General features: G+C 45.6%; 1 protein-coding gene across 2 annotated transcripts; it reads right to left on the bottom strand.

Moving 5' to 3' along the window:
• Positions 1-64: 64 nt before the first annotated feature.
• Positions 65-20966, bottom strand: LOC311118733 (SLAIN motif-containing protein-like). Of its 2 annotated transcripts, none has more exons than XM_084193514.1 (9): positions 20765-20966; positions 19379-20067; positions 9277-9416; positions 6237-6368; positions 4962-5102; positions 3142-3471; positions 2600-2743; positions 1622-1889; positions 65-1406 (listed from the first exon to the last, which is right to left on the bottom strand). In XM_084193514.1, exons 2-9 carry the CDS (start codon positions 20050-20052, stop codon positions 1340-1342), a joined length of 1896 nt encoding a protein of 631 aa, XP_084049640.1. In that variant the 5' UTR covers positions 20053-20067; positions 20765-20966; the 3' UTR covers positions 65-1339. The 2 variants fall into 2 exon arrangements, with proteins under 2 accessions (XP_084049640.1, XP_084049641.1); XM_084193515.1 differs by having other exon boundaries at positions 380-466; positions 20765-20829.
• Positions 20967-21840: the final 874 nt, after the last annotated feature.

Raw genomic sequence — 21840 nt, 5'->3', positions numbered from 1 at the left:
GCCTACAGCACATCAATCTCTGGTCTGTGCAGGAAGAGCATCTACATGAGAAACAAAGTAAACATTCAAGTTCTGGGTAGGTTTTATTGTTCATTTTCATTACAGTTCCTGATTTTCAGAGGCACTCCGCATGAGGCTCCATAGCTGGTTGTCTCTTAGAAAAGGCATAAGACCTTTGCTTCATGCATAAACCGTTTATTTTAATAGTACAGTGGTATTCAAAAACCAACACTCAGATTCAACTACCAATATGCAGTAAAAACAACTGTGGTAAATCAATGCATACATGAACTCAACTACAAGTAGTACTTCATTGGATTTTAGAAACAACAGTGCTGCAGCAACAGATATGCACCTTGGCACAAATAATTTATCCCAACAATAACGTTTGTTTTTAAATGTTTCTTAAGGGGGTCTTGATGGAAAGGCAGTGTGGTCCAGAGCAGTTGCGTTGTTGTGTCAGATTCTGCAACACACAAATATACAACACTTATAATTATAGGGGAATCACAACCAATCAAAAAACCTTCCCACACACACCAACATGGAGGTTGTTCCTTGGAAGAACAGACTTATTATTTATAAGGCTATTATATAAGAACAACTAATTTGGAGGAAAGAAAAAACTAAAACATCATGCAAAACCCAAGTTACAGATGAGATCACCTTATAATTAATAAAAATAATTGGTCATTTAGCAGACGCTCTTATCCAGAGCGACTTACAGGAGCAAATAGGGTTAAGTGCCTTGCTCAAGGGCACATCGACAGATTTTTCACCTAGTCGGCTCGGGGATTAGAACCAGCGACCTTTCGGTTACTGGCACAATGCTCTTAACCACTAAGCTACCTGCCGCCCTACCTTCATATCAGTCAGAGTTCAACTTCACCCACAATAGAACAAACAGTCCATTCAAAGTCTTCAATAATTTGTACATCTACAGAACAACAAACAAATCAAATAACAACCCTTAGTCTTCTCTCAACTATCATCATAAAATATAGACTGGAATTGGAATCGACTTGTTAAAAACAACATCTTCTGTACTCTGGAAGCTCTGTCTAGGTCCATAGAGCGAACGGTGTGTGTATGTGCTCTCAGTCACTCTCTACCCGGTCTCCAATGGAACCGTGGTGTGAGGGTTCTCCATGCCAGGGAAGGTCTGTTCATCTACAGTGGTCCAGCCTACAGAGGTATGTTCAGAGGACAGCGGTACGTTCAGAGGCAAGTACGTTGGTGTTGCCTACAGGGGTACGTTCAGAGTCAGTACGTAATGTTGGTGTTGTTTATACTAAAACGTAAGGTAAAGGAGAGAGGTGGAGGAAGTTTCCTTGTTGCCTCAGTAGCAGCCGTCTCTCCACGACTCATTTGAGATTGGGCCATTCATTCTAGTCATCCCCATAGACCTAACAAACAAAGACAACAATAACATAAGTCTTGATACCTGTAAGAGTGCCATTCAAACAGTTTGTGCCCTCCACTGATAAGGAGTAATCACGTTTAACCAACGAAATGACTGTACTGAAAATCACACTCTTATCAACTCACTTTGAGTAATCATCCCAAGTCATAATGCAGAATGTGTATTTCTAAACGATCAATCAATTAATTAATTAATCACCTTCTAGGTGTCTGTGCCAGTCTTCCCCTGGAGGATGGGGCTGCTGCTTGCCTCCCACCCCCAGTAGAGGCTCTCCCGGCTGGGTAGGCTCCCCCGTTGGCAGGCCCTGGGGACTGGATCCTCCGTACCCCTCCATTGGGTTCACTCTGGACTACAGGCAGGCCCCTGGAGGGCTGGTGGGCCCCCGGCATGGAGCCCATGGCTTTGACAGGGACCCGCATGGACAGAGGGGACTGGCCACTGCCTCGCATCCGACTGGATGACATACCTGGGCGGAGAGCGATGGGCATGATGAGATGGGTTTAAGAGAGTGCTATCCACACTCACACACACTGCGAAGTAGTACACTCAAAAAGTATACATGTGGTCTTCTCCCTTATTTAATGTTCATATGCCAATGCTCTGATGACAGTACAATACAGGAAATGAGGGAGAAGGGCACATATTCTCTGTATACTTGAGATCAGGAATTGTGGCAGCAAAGAGTTGTAGGCTAGATGCCTGAACCCAGAGGAATATTAGTGGAACTGAGGTGTATAACCAGGGAGGGAGGATGAGGAAGTTACGTTGTGGGCAGGTCTGAGTTACCTGCTGACGGACGGACGGACGGACAATGGTTACCTGAGGGGAGTAGGGTAAGTGAGAGACAGGTGAGGAACAGGTTAGGGTTACCTGAGGGGAGTAGGGTAAGTGAGAGACAGGTGAGGAACAGGTTAGAGTTACCTGAGAGGAGTAGGGTAGGGTAGGGTAGGGTTACCTGAGAGGAGTAGGGTAGGTGAGAGACAGGTGAGGAACAGGGTAGGGTTACCTGAGGGGAGTAGGGTAGGTGAGAGACAGGTGAGGAACAGGTTAGGGTTACCTGAGAGGAGTAGGGTAGGTGAGAGAGGCTCCCTCTGTACCTCTCAGGATAGGGTAGGCAGTATCAGGTTCCACTTGAGAGAGTGGGGAAGGTATAGGCCAGGTGTAGGTGAGGGTTACCTGAGGAGGGGGCGTGGGGCAGGTGGGATATGCGGTTGCCAGAGCTCTGGAGGTTAGCCTCCATGCTGCGGCTGTTCCTGACCGCCTCCAGGGAACGCAGGCTGGTGCGGGGGGCCAGGTTAGGCATGCTGTGCCTCAACTCTTCTGGAACCACACACACACACACGGCTTGAGTTGGAGAAAGACTGAACTGAAACTGCGTTCTATAGCAAGGTCTTCCAAAGTCGGTCCTGGGGCCCTCCCCGGGTGCACGTTTTGATTTTTGCCCTAGCACTACACAGCTGATTCAAATAACCTAAGCTTGATGATGAGTTGGTTATTTGAATCAGCTGTGTAGGTCTAGGACAAAAACCCAGGGGGGGCCCCCAGGACCGAGTTTGGGAAACCCTGTTCTATAGAACTAATCGATTTATAAGTCATGTCTTTAAACAATACAGAGTACATCTAACTGATCATTCTCTGTAGTTTTGACTGTGTACAGACACTGCTATGTGTTCGGTTTGTGTGTGATGCATGAACAGTCCTCTCCAGTCTCCACCTACCCTCGGTCTTGACAAACTTTAGCAGCTCGGGCCCGGGCCCCTGTAGCGATCGGCGTGGAGCGCGTTGCCGGGGGGCCCCCAGCCTGCTGTACTCTGTCTGGCCCTGGGAGCCCGTGGAGGGGGAGAGGCAGCGGGGTGAGCCCAGGGGAGAGGGGGAGTAGCGGAGGCGTCGCTGGGGCAGAGAGCAACACTCATCCTCCTCATCCTCCAGGCTGTAGGTATCAAACTCCTGGTCGCTGTAGGTCCCACCCCGACGTAAAGACTGGAGGGAGGCAGAGGAACTACGACGAGACACTGAGGCAGAGCTGGAGGCATAGTCCTGTCTCAGACCTGAGAGAGAGGAGACAGAGAGAGAGAGTTACAGGGCCTGGACACATAAAAGAACAAGGGTCTACTGTATTTTATACAACGGGTGGGTCTAAACCAATGCTGATTGGTTGAAACCGCATTCCAGCCGGTGTCTATTCCACAAGTTACCACCAGCTAAATCTATGACGTTAAAATGCCCATTTACTCGGTTTCATCTGACTGCGCAATCCACTGTCTCATCAGCCCAGCCAGGCAATTTATAAACTTGATCTCCACTATAAAAAGCATCTATATATTATCCCCCATTTCTTTTAGACTAACATTTAGTTTAACAGCGGAGATTTGTATAAACCTTGCTGTCTGTCTAGCCAACATTTGCAACATTGTTTCAATATTTAAATTCGATTTCCAGCTGTCCCATAGTAATGATCGTGTCGGAAGTCGGGTTGAGACAGACAGGCAGGCAGCGTTTCTCAGCCAGTCGAAATCATGAATCAGCATAGTTTTTATGGATATATACAAATAACTATTAATAGAAAACAGGTAAAACGAAACGAAGTGCAGCTAGTTTGCAGTGATTGTGTTAGGGGTGTTGTTGGCTAGCTCTCGTATAACAGTGTCCTGACGAGAGAGCACATTTTCTATGCCAGGTGAAATCGCGCCTCATTAGCTCATTGTTATGGATGTATCCAAATAATTATCACTAGAAAACAGCTTAAACAAATGCAAATGCAGCTACTTTGTTATATTGGCTGCACTGTTTGATGTGACTGTAAATTAGCTGTAGTTGGCTAGCAAGCAACCCTAGATTTGTGTCGGGACTATATCTTGTGGAAGGATGAAATTGTATGAATAAATTCATCAAAATAAAGTTTAATGAAAATATGTCAATCATTATTTGAATATGTTGGTAACCCGTTGTATAAAAGTGATAATGCCAGAGAAACCGGTGTTTAGAGGATGTATTGGCGCGCAACGCCCGTGCCAATATATCCTCCAAACACCGGCTTCTCTAGCATTATCACTCAAGTGTGTATCTAGTATCTACATGGACAAACTCTGAAAGACATGGACACACCCACCCACACATCACAAACACTACCACAATGAGTCAGCATATTCTCAGTCTCCTTTATAAGTTACCTGTGGCATTTTGACAATCACAATGACGTATCCCTTTAGACTTTCATAACAGAATTCTAAACAACACCACTCACTCTCTTCCTGAAACACATTATCACAGCAGTCATTATTCAACACCACTCACTCTCTTCCTGAAACACATTATCAAGGCAGTCATTATTCAACACCACTCACTCTTCCTGAAACACATTATCAAGGCAGTCATTATTCAACACCACTCACTCTTCCTGAAACACATTATCAAGGCAGTCATTATTCAACACCACTCACTCTTCCTGAAACACATTATCAAGGCAGTCATTATTCAACACCACTCACTCTCTTCCTGAAACACATTATCACGGCAGTCATTATTCAACACCACTCACTCTCTTCCTGTAGGCGGGCCATGATCTGGACGTCAGTGAGGTCCTGTAGCTTGTAACCCATGGAGATGGAGTCGTCGGAGGTACTCAGTTCACTGTCTATAGAAGACTGGGAACTCAGAGCCGAGTGCACACTCATGTAGCCTGGAAACACAAGAACACAACCAGGATTTAGATCACACACTCCTTCAGAATCCATCCACAGGTTTGTCCCACACAACTGCCCCTCGAGGGATAAAAACAAGGACTATAATACAACTTGAAAACCAAGGACATGCAACTATACATTATCCATCCACAGCTATACAGTAGTCAATTATCTTTATTAGTCTCTAAATCAGAGACGGAGGGCTGGACCAGTAACTGCGTTATGAGAGGAGATATTTAGAAGTCCTGACTTCCCTGTCTGTCCTGCTGTATTAGTCTAGACACGGTGCTGAGGACAGCTGGAAGCATGAGGCGTCTACTAGGCATTAGGCCATCGTCTGACACACACCCACACACCCTTCATTCAAACTGACACAGAGGCAACAACAGCAGCATCCAGGGTGTTTGGTTATATAACAGATCTGGGATTAGGAGGGATCACCAGCAAGCAAAACATTTACATACTTCATGCAAAGAGTTATTTACAGTCGGTGTTCATAATAAAAACATAAGCATTGTGTTGGCTTACATAGCGCCACACACACACACACTGAGAAGTTAAAATGTTTGTTTTCCCAGTATCGCTAAGGATCACAGTATTTGATATCCACACCACTCTGCAAAGCAAGCCTGTAAATGCCATTAGTTTTGGTGAAATTATTATCAATGCATAATACAAGATACCATTCAGCATCTTCACTGTAGTAGGCCAATATACAGAAGAGATCCAACCTTTGACCCTTTACGTTGTTGAGTTGAGGAGAACATCCCTTTGAAGAAACGTTGCAGATAACAGCAAACATTGTAAACAAACATTGAAAACATTAAAACACTCCTTACAAACTTGTTACTTTAAAGTCCTACTCCAGTCTCCCTTTCAGCTCATTTATCACCTGATTTACTTAAAATGCCCATCTCTATAGGTGGTCCAGATTACTGTATTTATACATGGGATATTGTTTTCAACAGGAAAAGTTCCAAAATAGCTGGAGTGCATATTTAAGAACTTATCAAGTTCTTTTTAATCTGATAAAGTAGTATCTTGAGTTCCACCAACACAAAAAGAAACACTGTGGAGAGCGAGAGCAGCTGGATGTAGAGAAGCATGTGGTGTATTAATATCATGTGTACCTGAGCCACCACTGGCTAGTAGGGTTTTGGTAGTGGATTTGTTGTGGTACCCAGGAGAGAGGAGGCCAGAGCCAGAGGAGCCAGCCTCCCCCATCTGACCAGAGCTGCTGTAGATGTTCCTCCAGCGAGACGCTAAGGCACACAGGAGAGGAGACAGGAGAGGAGACAGGAGAGGAGACAGGAGAGGAGACACACAGTTACATAAACAGAGTCAAGGCCCAGTTTAAAGGCAGCCTGTATTGTGCGAAGTGTTTACTTCACTAGAGAGTGTTAGGACTTTTTTTGGCCAACATCTGTGTGCCTTGTAGACAAATATAAAAACACATTGGGGTGGGAGTGAGTATGTGCTAAGGATTCCTTTACCGGTTCTTTAGGTAGTGAGTCTGAAGTGAACAAGAACTTTAAAAGTAATTCCTGATCAGATAGAATCTACAACTTTCATCAGTGTTTCTAAATGGCCGTGGCTGGTTCGTTTTGAGCTGTTGCAAAAGACAGTTGAGACTAGATGCATTGGTTTTGTCTTAAGCAGGACAGAGGAAAATTTAAACATCTTTTAGAACTTACTGTCCTATATCAATACAATGGAGGCTTTGACACAGCATTTATTCCTAGGGCAATGGGTTCTATATGTTCACTTCATCAAGTGTCATTGTCTGTAGCTCAATTGGTAGAGCATGGCGCTTGTAACACCAGGGTAGTGGGTTCGATCCCCGGGACCACCCATACGTAAAAATGTATGCACACATGACTGTAAGTCGCTTTGGATAAAAGCGTCTGCTAAATGGCATATTATTATTATTATTATTATTATAATACACTGTTGGCCACTACCTTCATTCTATTCAGCCCCATTGGTGTCTATATTATTTACTGACTTCACACAGCTTCATTGTCAGCCACTACCTTCATTCAGACTCATTGCCGGAGCCAATGGGCCACAACAACACAGGTTTGGCAGGGTGTGACCGTTCTACATCACCCTTATAGGCTATGAGAGGTAGCAATGAGGCTATGGCAGGTCATTATTCCTAAGGCACTGGTTCCTATAGGTTTATTTACTTCATCCAGGAAGCAGTATTGTTTGCTATTCACTGTTTGCCATTGGCTCAGTCATTGAGCCTGAGCCAATGGGCCCCAACTACACAAGTTTAGGAGGGTGAAACTATCCAATATCACACTTATATAACATGACTCATAACTATGGGGTAGGTTATAGCCTAGTGAATGACTTCCTATATTTGCCTGCTGCCTGTGCCAGTGGGTAGTTTGTAATCTAGCACGTTCAGGAGTCATCTTTAATCTTTTCTACAATCAAGTCAACTCTGGGACTGTAATCTCCTGTACCACAATGGTGTGCATGTTAACGTTTCACTTCTAAAGTGGATAGTTTCATGCCCTGACAGACAGCTGTGTTCTGGTGCTATAAAACTATCTGAGCCAGCCCAGTCGCTACACCATGTGGTCATTGAGCCAGGCCCTGGTTGGGTGTGAATGGCTCGGTTGTTGAAGGTCAGTATCTGCAGGAAGTAGACGCACAAATAAATAATGAATGAATGGGGGTGTGCTGCTGGATCTAACACTCACTGAGTGGTAAAGTACTGGTGGTTGCTGAGCTGCCGTCTCTCTCACACACACCTCTAAATCATGCTTTTAGCACTGGTGCTCACAACTTAAAAGTTAGGAACACCACACTAAATTTAGGAGCACCAGAAAATATATTTTTTATTGATTGAGATGCAACCTATATTGGGCCTATATGAATTCTAGCTACTTTTGAAGCACATTGTGCCCTAGAAACTAATATTTAACACCGTAAAGACATTAGTTTATTATAAAAGCTAAAAATGTTGATATGAATACCTGTCATTGAAATTACAAAGTAATTTGTGGAATATTAAGTTTCTACATTGTGTAAAAGCACTATTTTCCTATTGAGATCATTACATTGAAAATTGTACACTCTTTAAAATGTCAGGGTTGCCTGACTTCAACTGTAGTGACCAGCTCGAGGCAGGGGGCTCTCCCTGGAATATAGCAGCAAGGGTCAAGGGTTACCTAGCAGTGTATGTGCCCACTCCACCAGGGGTCTGGCAGCGTCTTGGGCGTCATTTAAAGGATTGACTATAGGAGATATTTGTGCTGTGGAGAGTTGTGCTGTGAGGTTTTGTCGCTTGGATGTCACTGCTCCCAGTGTAGCCCAGTGTGTTTACGGCTGGGACAGGGGACAGTCACTAGGCAGCACGCCGTGTAGCCCAGTGTGCTTACGGCTGGGACAGGGGACAGTCACTAGGCAGCACGCCGTGTAGCCCAGTGTGCTTACGGCTGGGACAGGGGACAGTCACTAGGCAGCACGCCGTGTAGCCCAGTGTGCTTACGGCTGGGACAGGGGACAGTCACTAGGCAGCACGCCGTGTAGCCCAGTGTGCTTACGGCTGGGACAGGGGACAGTCACTAGGCAGCACGCCGTGTGCGTAATACCCAAACTGCCGCATCCGGCGGGGTCAGGTCTGGGTGGTCATTTAGTATCCGTTGGGGGGGGGGGGGGGGTCGGCTTGGGGCGTGATTATATTTCCCCATAGTGTGTTGTACCTCATTTCCCTCCTTCAGGGAACAGTAGTTAGTCATAATGTTAGGTAATTGGATACGAGGTCGAACTGGTTATTGCCTCAGATACTGTGTTATGACTGCATTCACTGGTGGTCAGTGGCAAGTTTATCCATTTTTTTGTATTAGTTTATTGCTTGTTATGAGGTTATTGGTGTAGGACAGGATGTTGGTTATTATAGGGTTACTGGGCACTGGCAGGAAGCAAGGTTATTGTAGAAGGAGTCCTATAGAGTTGTTATAATGTTATTGTAAGGTTATTATACAGTTATGTTTTTTTATGGTTATCAAAAGGTTGTATATGGATATTATTAAAGTTGTACGATTACTATAAGGTTATTGTACATGTTATTACATGGTTAGTATAAGGTTACTATAGTATAGTTACTTTAGAGTTGTTATAAGGTTATCATAAGGTTACTAGGTAGGTGCGTACCCTGGTCGAGACGGTTGAGCAGGGTACGACAGGCCACCTCCGTCTCTGGGGTGGGGTGGTCCAGAACCTTCCGACACCACTTCAGAGGAGACTCAGGCCTGGGCTCAGCAACTACCTGCTTCTTAGGGGAGACATACAACCTGCAGAGAGAGGAGGGAGAGGAGAGGGGAGGGAGAGGGGAGGGGGGGAGGGAGAGAGAGGGGGAGGGAGAGGGGAGGAGGGAGAGGAGAGGGGAGGGGAGGGGAGGGAGAGGGGAGGGGGGGAGGGAGAGAGAGGGGGAGGGAGAGGGGAGGAGGGAGAGGAGAGGGGAGGGGAGAGAGAGAGGGGGAGGGAGAGGAGAGGGGAGGGGAGAGAGAGAGAGAGGGGGAGGGTGGAGAGAAAAGAGATGAGGATAGAAAACAGGGAGAAGGAGAGAGATGTGGAGAGGTGAGGGAGAGAGAGAGGCAGGGAGTGATGAAGGGAAGAGGAGGAGAAAGGAGGTGGATAGAGAGAGAGAGAGAGAGAGAGACAGAGATAATTTACATTTTGCAAAGCCTGTTTATCCAGCCTGCCTGCAGCCAAGCGAACAGCAGAACAGTGGGATGGGAACACAGTATTAATTGAGTTATCTGGCCTGCCAGGTATGCATTTAATAACTTTTAGTATGTGGGAATGTCTGCAGGAGGCATGCCTTCTACGCATGGTGGAACACAACCACAGTATCCTTCATAACACTAACCATCTACTACTAGAAATAGGCTAGCCATAGCGAATACTCCACTTGACCCAACATACAGCAACATGTCTTCGTTGCATACATAAGCCATAGCCGTAGGCTACACTGTAGCAGGACGATATTGATACATTATACTTTCTTGTCCGTACTTTCAGTACAGTCAGGCCAGTCTCTTGACCTAAACCCATCCAATTATTCAAACCTAGACGGTCACCACTCCACACACACAGCCCATCTCACTCCATCCCAACCCATTTAGTTCTGCCCATTCTAGCCTGTCCCATGTTCCCAGGCAATAACCACAGTCCACAGCAGTAGCAGTGTTGTGTGTGCTCAGCCCATCCCTGGCAGTGACCTCTTCCCTCCACAGCAGCAGTAGTATCATGGCCCCCATCTCCTAATGAGGGCTCTACTGTACGGTCCTCCGGTCCTCTCCCAGCCATCACCATGCATTACCTTCTACTGCATGAGTTGTCTGAAATAGGCACCTCTACAGCACGTCTTGCCTACTGTAGACAACATGCCTAGTCTACCAAACACCACCTCACATGACAAGGGGGTGAGCTCAACTGGTATCAATACGTGTGACTTGAACATCTGTGATCGGCCTGATAGTCCTGCATTCTGTTTCTAGAGTACATGCGAAGTCTAGCGATGTAGCGATGAGTGTTTGAGTTGAGGGAGTCCCTCCCCTTGAAAAACGTGCAGAGCAAACTGCCAAGTCCGTTAGGACGTTTGATCCGGGTCACATGGGGAATGCGTTGAGGCGCGAAACACACAAATAGGCCTGGCTGTGCGAACTGGTTTTTGAGTAATCAACTTGGCCTCATCTTCCCATTGGACAAACACAAAGACAAGCCCTCTATCCCACTGGGACCAGCAACAATACAGACAGACATTCTCCATGCCTCTCTCACACACAGAACAGATGGTAGAGTAGTCAGTCAGGGCTATAAAGTCAGACAACTTGAGCCTGGAACGATTTACTTCTGGCAATTGGAGAGCTGAGCAGCAGTGGCTGATGCTAACGAGTAGGCCTAGTTAGCTAGGCTAGCTGTTTAACGGTCAGATCGTTTGATCCTCAGAGCTACAGTTGAAGAGGCTCTGAGGGCAGATCATTTGGTAAATGGACCATTAGTAATTATTTGTTTTACATAGATAGAAATACCAGTAGGCACGCCATCATCTGCACACAAAACAAAGCTCTCAGTAAATGTTTTAAGTACCAGAAGGTCCATGACGGATCACATGCAGCCTAAGTTCCCTCAAAGCAGTTTAGCCCCCAGCAGCCTCCAGCCCAAATGGCACCCTATATAGTCCTCTACACCCACAGGGCTCTGGTCAAAAGTAGTGCACTATAAAGGGAAAAGGGTGCCATTTGGGACTCAGCCCTGAGCCCTAGAATCGAGCACAAAGCAGCTTAGGGGTCCATGCCTGGGCTTATTATTTATTGAATGTTGTGGTAGTGGGAACCTCCTGGACCTAATACAGACTGGCTAATGATGTGGTAGTGGGAACCTCCTGGTCCTCATACAGACTGGCTAATGATGTGGTAGTGGGAACCTCCTGGGCCTCATACAGACTGGCTAATGATGTGGTAGTGGGAACCTCCTGGACCTAATACAGACTGGCTAATGATGTGGTAGTGGGAACCTCCTGGGCCTCATACAGACTGGCTAATGATGTGGTAGTGGGAACCTCCTGTCCTCATACAGACTGGCTAATGATGTGGTAGTGGGAACCTCCTGGGCCTCATACAGACTGGCTAATGATGTGGTAGTGGGAACCTCCTGTCCTCATACAGACTGGCTAATGATGTGGTAGTGGGAACCTCCTGTCCTCATACAGACTGGCTAATGATGTGGTAGTGGGAACCTCCTGGGCCTCATACAGACTGGCTAATGATGTGGTAGTGGGAACCTCCTGGGCCTCATACAGACTGGCTAATGATGTGGTAGTGGGAACCTCCTGTCCTCATACAGACTGGCTAATGATGTGGTAGTGGGAACCTCCTGTCCTCATACAGACTGGCTAATGATGTGGTAGTGGGAACCTCCTGGGCCTCATACAGACTGGCTAATGATGTGGTAGTGGGAACCTCCTGGACCTCATACAGACTGGCTAATGATGTGGTAGTGGGGACCTCCTGGACCTCATACAGACTGGCTAATGATGTGGTAGTGGGAACCTCCTAGGCCTCATACAGACTGGCTAATGATGTGGTAGTGGGAACCTCCTGGACCTCATACAGACTGGCTAATGTTGTGGTAGTGGGAACCTCCTGGGCCTCATACAGACTGGCTAATGATGTGGTAGTGGGAACCTCCTGGACCTAATACAGACTGGCTAATGATGTGGTAGTGGGAACCTCCTGGACCTAATACAGACTGGCTAATGATGTGGTAGTGGGAACCTCCTGGGCCTCATACAGACTGGCTAATGATGTGGTAGTGTGAACCTCCTGGGCCTCATACAGACGGGCTAATGATGTGGTAGTGGGAACCTCCTGGACCTCATACAGACTGGCTAATGATGTGGTAGTGGGAACCTCCTGTCCTCATACAGACGGGCTAATGATGTGGTAGTGGGAACCTCCTGTCCTCATACAGACTGGCTAATGATGTGGTAGTGGGAACCTCCTGGACCTCATACAGACTGGCTAATGATGTGGTAGTGGGAACCTCCTGTCCTCATACAGACGGGCTAATGATGTGGTAGTGGGAACCTCCTGTCCTCATACAGACTGGCTAATGATGTGGTAGTGGGAACCTCCTGGACCTCATACAGACTGGCTAATGATGTGGTAGTGGGAACCTCCTGTCCTCATACAGACTGGCTAATGATGTGGTAGTGGGAACCTCCTGGTCCTCATACAGACTGGCTAATGATGTGGTAGTGGGAACCTCCTGGACCTCATACAGACTGGCTAATGTTGTGGTAGTGGGAACCTCCTGGGCCTCATACAGACTGGCTAATGATGTGGTAGTGGGAACCTCCTGGACCTAATACAGACTGGCTAATGATGTGGTAGTGGGAACCTCCTGGACCTAATACAGACTGGCTAATGATGTGGTAGTGGGAACCTCCTGGGCCTCATACAGACTGGCTAATGATGTGGTAGTGGGAACCTCCTGTCCTCATACAGACTGGCTAATGATGTGGTAGTGGGAACCTCCTGTCCTCATACAGACTGGCTAATGATGTGGTAGTGGGAACCTCCTGGGCCTCATACAGACGGGCTAATGATGTGGTAGTGGGAACCTCCTGGACCTCATACAGACTGGCTAATGATGTGGTAGTGGGAACCTCCTGTCCTCATACAGACGGGCTAATGATGTGGTAGTGGGAACCTCCTGTCCTCATACAGACTGGCTAATGATGTGGTAGTGGGAACCTCCTGGACCTCATACAGACTGGCTAATGATGTGGTAGTGGGAACCTCCTGTCCTCATACAGACTGGCTAATGATGTGGTAGTGGGAACCTCCTGGACCTAATACAGACTGGCTAATGATGTGGTAGTGGGAACCTCCTGGACCTCATACAGACTGGCTAATGATGTGGTAGTGGGAACCTCCTGGTCCTCATACAGACTGGCTAATGATGTGGTAGTGGGAACCTCCTGGACCTAATACAGACTGGCTAATGATGTGGTAGTGGGATTGTTAATCCACAGATCAGCTGCTAAAGTAGCTACCAGGAATACAATATGGCACCTGTTTGTGTCGGACAATACTGTATAAAATGGGATGGGTAAACAAACGCATAATGGGTTTAGAACAACACCCTGGACTTGGCAAACACACACAAGCCACAGGCCTAGATGAACCTTGTGGCGTACAGAGGGAAAATTACATTTTAATGGATTATATGGGAATTAGCAGTCTGCCATTACAAACATTTTGAGGTAATCCAATCGTGTTAATTAAATTCTGGTAAACAAGCCAAGCTCCTCCTCAACAGAAGAACCCTGACTAGACACAGGAACTCAGTAACAACAGTACAGGGCTGACATTCATTTGATCATTTGAATGATGCAAAATATAGTAGTGACTTCCAGGACTTTGCCAGCAGTAGTAGAAGCCCTGAGTAGTGACTGAACTAGGACTAACCTAGGCACTCTGCATGTGGGATAAACAGAGGACAACAAGAAGCCCTGAGTAGTGACTGAACTAGGACTAACCTAGGCACTCTGCATGTGGGATAAACAGAGGACAACAAGAAGCCCTGAGTAGTGACTGAACTAGGACTAACCTAGGCACTCTGCATGTGGGATAAACAGAGGACAACAAGAAGCCCTGAGTAGTGACTGAACTAGGACTAACCTAGGCACTCTGCATGTGGGATACACAGAGGACAACAAGAAGCCCTGAGTAGTGACTGAACTAGGACTAACCTAGGCACTCTGCATGTGGGATAAACAGAGGACAACAAGAAGCCCTGAGTAGTGACTGAACTAGGACTAACCTAGGCACTCTGCATGTGGGATAAACAGAGGACAACAAGAAGCCCTGAGTAGTGACTGAACTAGGACTAACCTAGGCACTCTGCATGTGGGATAAACAGAGGACAACAAGAAGCCCTGAGTAGTGACTGAACTAGGACTAACCTAGGCACTCTGCATGTGGGATAAACAGAGGACAACAAGAAGCCCTGAGTAGTGACTGAACTAGGACTAACCTAGGCACTCTGCATGTGGGATACACAGAGGACAACAAGAAGCCCTGAGTAGTGACTGAACTAGGACTAACCTAGGCACTCTGCATGTGGGATAAACAGAGGACAACAAGAAGCCCTGAGTAGTGACTGAACTAGGACTAACCTAGGCACTCTGCATGTGGGATAAACAGAGGACAACTAACGCCTTGTTTCCACTTCTCTGGCTGTGGAAAATGATGCATTGACTGCAGCCTTGGATCATCACAGTTTAACAGGGGCACATAACAAGTCACTGTGTGTGTGTGTGTGTGTCCTTTTGAACTTTGCCAAGAAGCAATAAGTCAAGTCATGCCATTGGAGTACCTATGGCTCTATGTATTAGTACCTATGGCTCTATGTATTAGTACCTATGGCTCTATGCATTAGTACCTATGGCTCTATGCATTAGTACCTATAGCTCTATGTATTAGTACCTATGGCTCTATGTATTAGTACCTATAGCTCTATGCATTAGTACCTATGGCTCTATGTATTAGTACCTATGGCTCTATGTATTAGTACCTATAGCTCTATGTATTAGTACCTATAGCTCTATGTATTAGTACCTATGGCTGTATGTATTAGTACCTAAGGCTGTATGTATTAGTACCTATAGCTCTATGTATTAGTACCTATAGCTCTATGTATTAGTACCTATGGCTGTATGTATTAGTACCTATGGCTGTATGTATTAGTACCTATAGCTCTATGTATTAGTACCTATGGCTCTATGTATTAGTACCTATGGCTCTATGTATTAGTACCTATGGCTCTATGTATTAGTACCTATGGCTCTATGTATTAGTACCTATGGCTCTATGTATTAGTACCTATGGCTCTATGTATTAGTACCTATGGCTCTATGTATTAGTACCTATGGCTGTATGTATTAGTACCTATGGCTCTATGTATTAGTACCTATGGCTATGTATTAGTACCTATGGCTCTATGTATTAGTACCTATAGCTCTATGTATTAGTACCTATAGCTCTATGTATTAGTACCTATGGCTCTATGTATTAGTAAATAATAAAATAAATAATATGCCATTTAGCAGACGCTTTTATCCAAAGCGACTTACAGTCATGCGTGCATACATTTGTGTATGGGTGGTCCCGGGGATCGAACCCACTAATAAGCTCTATGTATTAGTAGCTATGGCTCTATGTATTAGTACCTATGGCTCTATGTATTAGTACCTATGGCTGTATGTATTAGTACCTATGGCTGTATGTATTAGTACCTATGGCTCTATGTATTAGTACCTATGGCTCTATGTATTAGTACCTATGGCTCTATGTATTAGTACCTATGGCTCTATGTATTAGTACCTATGGCTCTATGTATTAGTACCTATGGCTCTATGTATTAGTACCTATGGCTCTATGTATTAGTACCTATGGCTCTATGTATTAGTACCTATAGCTCTATGTATTAGTACCTTTGGCTCTATGTATTAGTACCTATGGCTCTATGTATTAGTACCTATGGCTCTATGTATTAGTACCTATGGCTCTATGTATTAGTACCTTTGGCTCTATGTATTAGTACCTATGGCTCTATGTATTAGTACCTATGGCTCTATGTATTAGTACCTATAGCTCTATGTATTAGTACCTTTGGCTCTATGTATTAGTACCTATGGCTCTATGTATTAGTACCTATAGCTCTATGTATTAGTACCTTTGGCTCTATGTATTAGTACCTATAGCTCTATGTATTAGTACCTATGGCTGTATGTATTAGTACCTATGGCTGTATGTATTAGTACCTATGGCTCTATGTATTAGTACCTATAGCTCTATGTATTAGTACCTATGGCTGTATGTATTAGTACCTATGGCTGTATGTATTAGTACCTATAGCTCTATGTATTAGTACCTTTGGCTCTATGTATTAGTACCTATGGCTCTATGTATTAGTACCTATGGCTCTATGTATTAGTACCTATGGCTCTATGTATTAGTACCTATGGCTCTATGTATTAGTACCTTTGGCTCTATGTATTAGTACCTATGGCTCTATGTATTAGTACCTATAGCTCTATGTATTAGTACCTTTGGCTCTATGTATTAGTACCTATGGCTCTATGTATTAGTACCTATGGCTCTATGTATTAGTACCTTTGGCTCTATGTATTAGTACCTATAGCTCTATGTATTAGTACCTTTGGCTCTATGTATTAGTACCTATGGCTCTATGTATTAGTACCTATGGCTCTATGTATTAGTACCTATGGCTCTATGTATTAGTACCTTTGGCTCTATGTATTAGTACCTTTGGCTCTATGTATTAGTACCTATGGCTCTATGTATTAGTACCTATGGCTGTATGTATTAGTACCTATGGCTCTATGTATTAGTACCTATGGCTCTATGTATTAGTACCTATAGCTCTATGTATTAGTACCTTTGGCTCTATGTATTAGTACCTATGGCTCTATGTATTAGTACCTATGGCTCTATGTATTAGTACCTATGGCTCTATGTATTAGTACCTATGGCTCTATGTATTAGTACCTATGGCTCTATGTATTAGTACCTATGGCTCTATGTATTAGTACCTATGGCTCTATGTATTAGTACCTATGGCTCTCTGTATTAGTACCTATAGCTCTATGTATTAGTACCTTTGGCTCTATGTATTAGTACCTATGGCTCTATGTATTAGTACCTATGGCTCTATGTATTAGTACCTATGGCTCTATGTATTAGTACCTATGGCTCTATGTATTAGTACCTATGGCTCTATGTATTAGTACCTATGGCTCTATGTATTAGTACCTATGGCTCTATGTATTAGTACCTATGGCTCTATGTATTAGTACCTATGGCTCTATGTATTAGTACCTATGGCTGTATTTTAGGGCCCACAGTAGCAAAATGCTTTAAAAACGGAAAACTAACAAGCCTTTCTTATTGGACAAGCTCAGGTAGTCCCTCCCCGTTTCAGTCCATTTTATCCGGTTTGGTACCTAGTGAATAGGACCCATGTCTCCTTGAACGTTGAGAGGCCCAGCGGTGCTAGCTCTGGCTCTGAGCTCAAGCCTCCTCCTTCCTCTCTGGGTGTTCACGTCAGAGGAGGACAACACTACTGCTGCTGACGCACACACAATACCCAGAGTAAATCAGGTTGGCTGGCTGCCCTTAACCCAGCGACAACATTGGCCTCTCTCCCTCTGTGCCCCTCTCCCTCTAGACTAGAGCAAGATGCTCCCTCTCTCTTTCCATTTCGGTCTCCCCCTCAATCACTTTCCATCCTTTTGCTCCACACTACCCCCTATTTTCTCTCTGTCCCCAATTAATTCTCTCTCCTAGTCACATAGATCCAGTGATCAGAGGCACTGCCTGTCACAGCCCACAAAGCCGAGCATTTCCAAAGCAGAAGCAGAGCTCAGATATTTCCATCTAAAGGCTGCTGTAGCCTACTAGCTCCGCTGCATAACACCTGCATGCATTTTCTGCACGTTTTCCTCTGGTTGTTACGTATCACGGAAACCAGGTCAACTGCCACAGCAGAGACCCACCTCCAACCTAGGGGCTGCATCCCAAATAGTGCCCTATTCCCTACATAGTGCATTAGGGCCCATAGGGTTCTGGTCAAAAGAAGTGCACTGTGTAGGGAATAGGGTGCCGTTTGGGACGTAACCCTGGTCAAATTAACATTTTTTGTATGACTAAAGGTTGCAGTCATAGTGCCTCTACTTATAGGAGTGAAAGGTTGAACAGAACAGTACCACAATGACTCATCTGGCTAAAGGACCTTTCATCACCCTGGAGACAGTGGTGAACAGATGTCTCCACTCCAACATGTGGGGTGCAGACTAGTGAATATTACTCTACGTGTGTTCCTCTCCTTCATCTGCAGTGATCAGAATGCATGTCTAGTGTCTACTGGGAATGCAGATCTACTGGGAATAAATGTAATCTGAACAGTTGTTTCATGACATAGCACAGAGTGCAGAATCTGCAGGTATAGCAGCAGAAAGAGACAGTAGACTAAAATACTGACATGCACACGTGGCACACACCTAAGGCGGACTAAGACCCTTTAGGACCGAAGCATAGCAAATAAACAGGTACGGGACCTTCCATACCGTGTGCAGAGGACATTTGGCTGCATCCGAAATGGCACTCCATTCCCTATATAGTGCACTACTTTCGATGAGAGACCTATGCAGGCCCTGGTCAAAAGTACTGCATTAGCTATATAGGAAATAGGGTGGAATTTCACATGCATCCTTTCGCTCTCTCCGTCTCCTATCACCGTGGTACCTACCAGCTGTCCTCACCATCTCCTATCACCATGGTACCTACCAGCTGTCCTCACCATCTCCTATCACCATGGTACCTACCAGCTGTCCTCACCATCTCCTATCACCATGGTACCTACCAGCTGTCCTCACCATCTCCTATCACCATGGTACCTACCAGCTGTCCTCACCATCTCCTATCACCATGGTACCTACCAGCTGTCCTCACCATCTCCTATCACCATGGTACCTACCAGCTGTCCTCACCATCTCCTATCACCATGGTACCTACCAGCTGTCCTCACCATCTCCTATCACCATGGTACCTACCAGCTGTCCTCACCATCTCCTATCACCATGGTACCTACCAGCTACCATCTCCTATCACCATGGTACCTACCAGCTGTCCTCACCATCTCCTATCACCATGGTACCTACCAGCTGTCCTCACCATCCACCTCTGCAAAGTCCTCCTCTAGGTCCAGAACATCCACCTCATCCAGAGCCAACTGGTCCACCCCTGAATCGCTCTCCGCCAGGGTCTCAGACTCATAGCTGTCCAGAGAGGGACTCTCTGGGGTTGGGCTTAGCCCCTGGGTCTGCTCCTGTCCCGGTCCGTTCCCGCACGGCAGGGTCAGAAAGCCTGCACACAGTCCACCATCCTCCTCCTCCTCTATCCGGTTAGCTACTGGGAGCGGGGACATATCCTCACTGCTACTACAGTCCTGAGGAGGGGACAGCTCCAAGTCACTGCTGCTGCCTAGCTCCGTTCCACAACTTCCACTGCTCCCCAACCTGAGAGGGGAGTTGGTGTTGATCACTCCTTGGCAGGATGAGATTCTCTCATTGATGTTGGTACTGGTTGTGAGGTTACTGTTGTTTGTGGTGGTCGCTCCTCCGAGATGTAGATTCTTACTGCCTCCTCTGTTGCGGAGTGTTTGATTCTGGACCTCGAGTCTTCGAATGAGCTCCTGGAGCTTACGCACCTCCTCCAACTCCACCCCTGCTAGCTCCTGCTCCTCCTCGTAGCTCGGCTGGGAGTTCTTCATTAGACCCCCGGTACCGTCATTGCCTGCTGGTTGGACCTCACCGGCGCTGTCCGGAACTACCATGTTGCTCCCGGTCCGCTAGGGGCAGATAATGTTTCGATCAGCAGCTCGCGCAAGGAACAACAAACCATGCATATCTTGGGACGGTACAGACACTCAGAGAGTTACAGATCATGGTTGAAAAGTGTTTTTTTTAGTCACAGCGTTGCGTAAAATGGCTCATTATTAGCTGGACTACTGTTGTGAGATTAGCAGTTGATGAGCTAGTAATCAATCATCCGAACAAACACCCAAACTGCGAGCTAATCGTGGGGGGATAGCTAATCAATTTGATCAGGCAACTAGCTACTTCGCTACGTTTGGATGCCAATAAAGGCCATATAGACGGCGGTTGAATATATTTTATGGCTAGATCAACTAACTAGCAAGCTCCCATGTTTATCATCAATAACACTGCCATGATGAATAAATAAATGTCCTAAAATTACGGCCGAAGCATTGAAGGCTGACAAATTACAGGCTAGGAACATCTTCCCCTACACTCGTTCAGTTTCATTGAATGCCGCCAACATTTACAGGTAAAGATAATTGCAGCTTCTGGTTGCTAGCTAATTATATCAAATTAACTTTAAAACACACATGCATTTATATAATTTATAATGCAAGCCAATAGATCGTTTTTGTTACATCGATATATCGATGTATTTTCAAAAGAGCTGTTGGGTTAGCCAGCCACCGAGCTAACGCGCTGCTAAACATAAAGGACCTACTGTACCTGCACCGGTTGAGCTGAGCCGTGTTGATGTCAAGAGGTGCTAAGTCCAACGCACGAGAGTTTGCATGAATCAAGTACGTTTACAAGGAATACAAAAACGTAAATGAGATGTATATAATAAAAAATACAGCTATATGATTGTCGATGTAATGGGGGGACCACGCTAAGCCATGTCCCCATTAGCCTGTAACTGGCTGTTAGCAAAGCTAGCTAATTAGCAGCTATGTTTTGCCAGCTTTTGAGGGACTCGAGTTGACCCAATCAGAGCATTGGTCCCGCCCCCTACTTGACATTACTACGTTATTTGGTGCCACCTGCATGATATTTCAGGTATTGCCTGCCGTTCTCTTCTCATGCGCTAGAGGTCGCCAAATACAAGGGGAAAGGAAAGAGACACACGTAACGCAATGTCACACCTGGGGTGCGTTCAGTTCCTTTCAACGTTTGCTACGTTGCGTGACGATATATATATTTATTTTTTTTATTTTTTATTTCACCTTTATTTAACCAGGTAAACCAGTTGAGAACAAGTTCTCATTTACAACTGCGACCTGGCCAAGATAAAGCAAAGCAGTGCGATAAAAACAACAACACAGAGTTACATATGGGGTAAAACAAAACAAAGTCAAAAATACAACAGAAATACATATAATATACAGTGTGCAAATTTAGCAAGTTATGGAGGTAAGGCAATAAAATAGGCTATAGTGCAAAATAATTACAATTAGTATTAACACTGGAATGATAGATGTGCAAGTCCATGGAGAATAAGAGCACTTCCTCCCAGCTGCCCACTGCACTGAGGCTAGGAAACACTATCACCACTGATAAATCTACAATAATCGAGAATTTCAACAAGCATTTTGCTACAGCTGGCCATGCTTTCCATCTGGCTACCACTAACCCGGCCACCAACTCTGCACCCTCTGCTGCAACTTGCCCATGCCCCCCCCGCTTCTCCTTCACACAAATTCAGACAGCTGATGTTTTGAAAGCGCTGCAAAATCTGGACCCCTACAAATCAGCTGGGCTAGACAATCTGGACCCTTTCTTTCTAAAACTAGCCGCCGAAATTG

The sequence above is a fragment of the Coregonus lavaretus genome (assembly GCF_964263955.1).
Source record: "Coregonus lavaretus genome assembly, contig: HAP1_SCAFFOLD_846, whole genome shotgun sequence".
Lineage (NCBI taxonomy): Eukaryota > Metazoa > Chordata > Actinopteri > Salmoniformes > Salmonidae > Coregonus > Coregonus lavaretus.
This window is presented reverse-complemented; position numbering and strand designations above follow the sequence as displayed.

Coding starts and splice junctions, on each gene's coding strand:
- LOC311118733 (XM_084193514.1), bottom strand. CDS start 20,052: ATGGTAGTTCCGGACAGCGCCGGTGAGGTCCAACCAGCAGGCAATGAC. Junction 5,103..6,236: donor ACTAGCCAGTGGTGGCTCAG/GTACACATGATA, acceptor TTGTGTTTCCAG/GCTACATGAGTGTGCACTCG. Junction 3,472..4,961: donor GGCCCGCCTACAGGAAGAGA/GTGAGTGGTGTT, acceptor CCTCTCTCTCAG/GTCTGAGACAGGACTATGCC.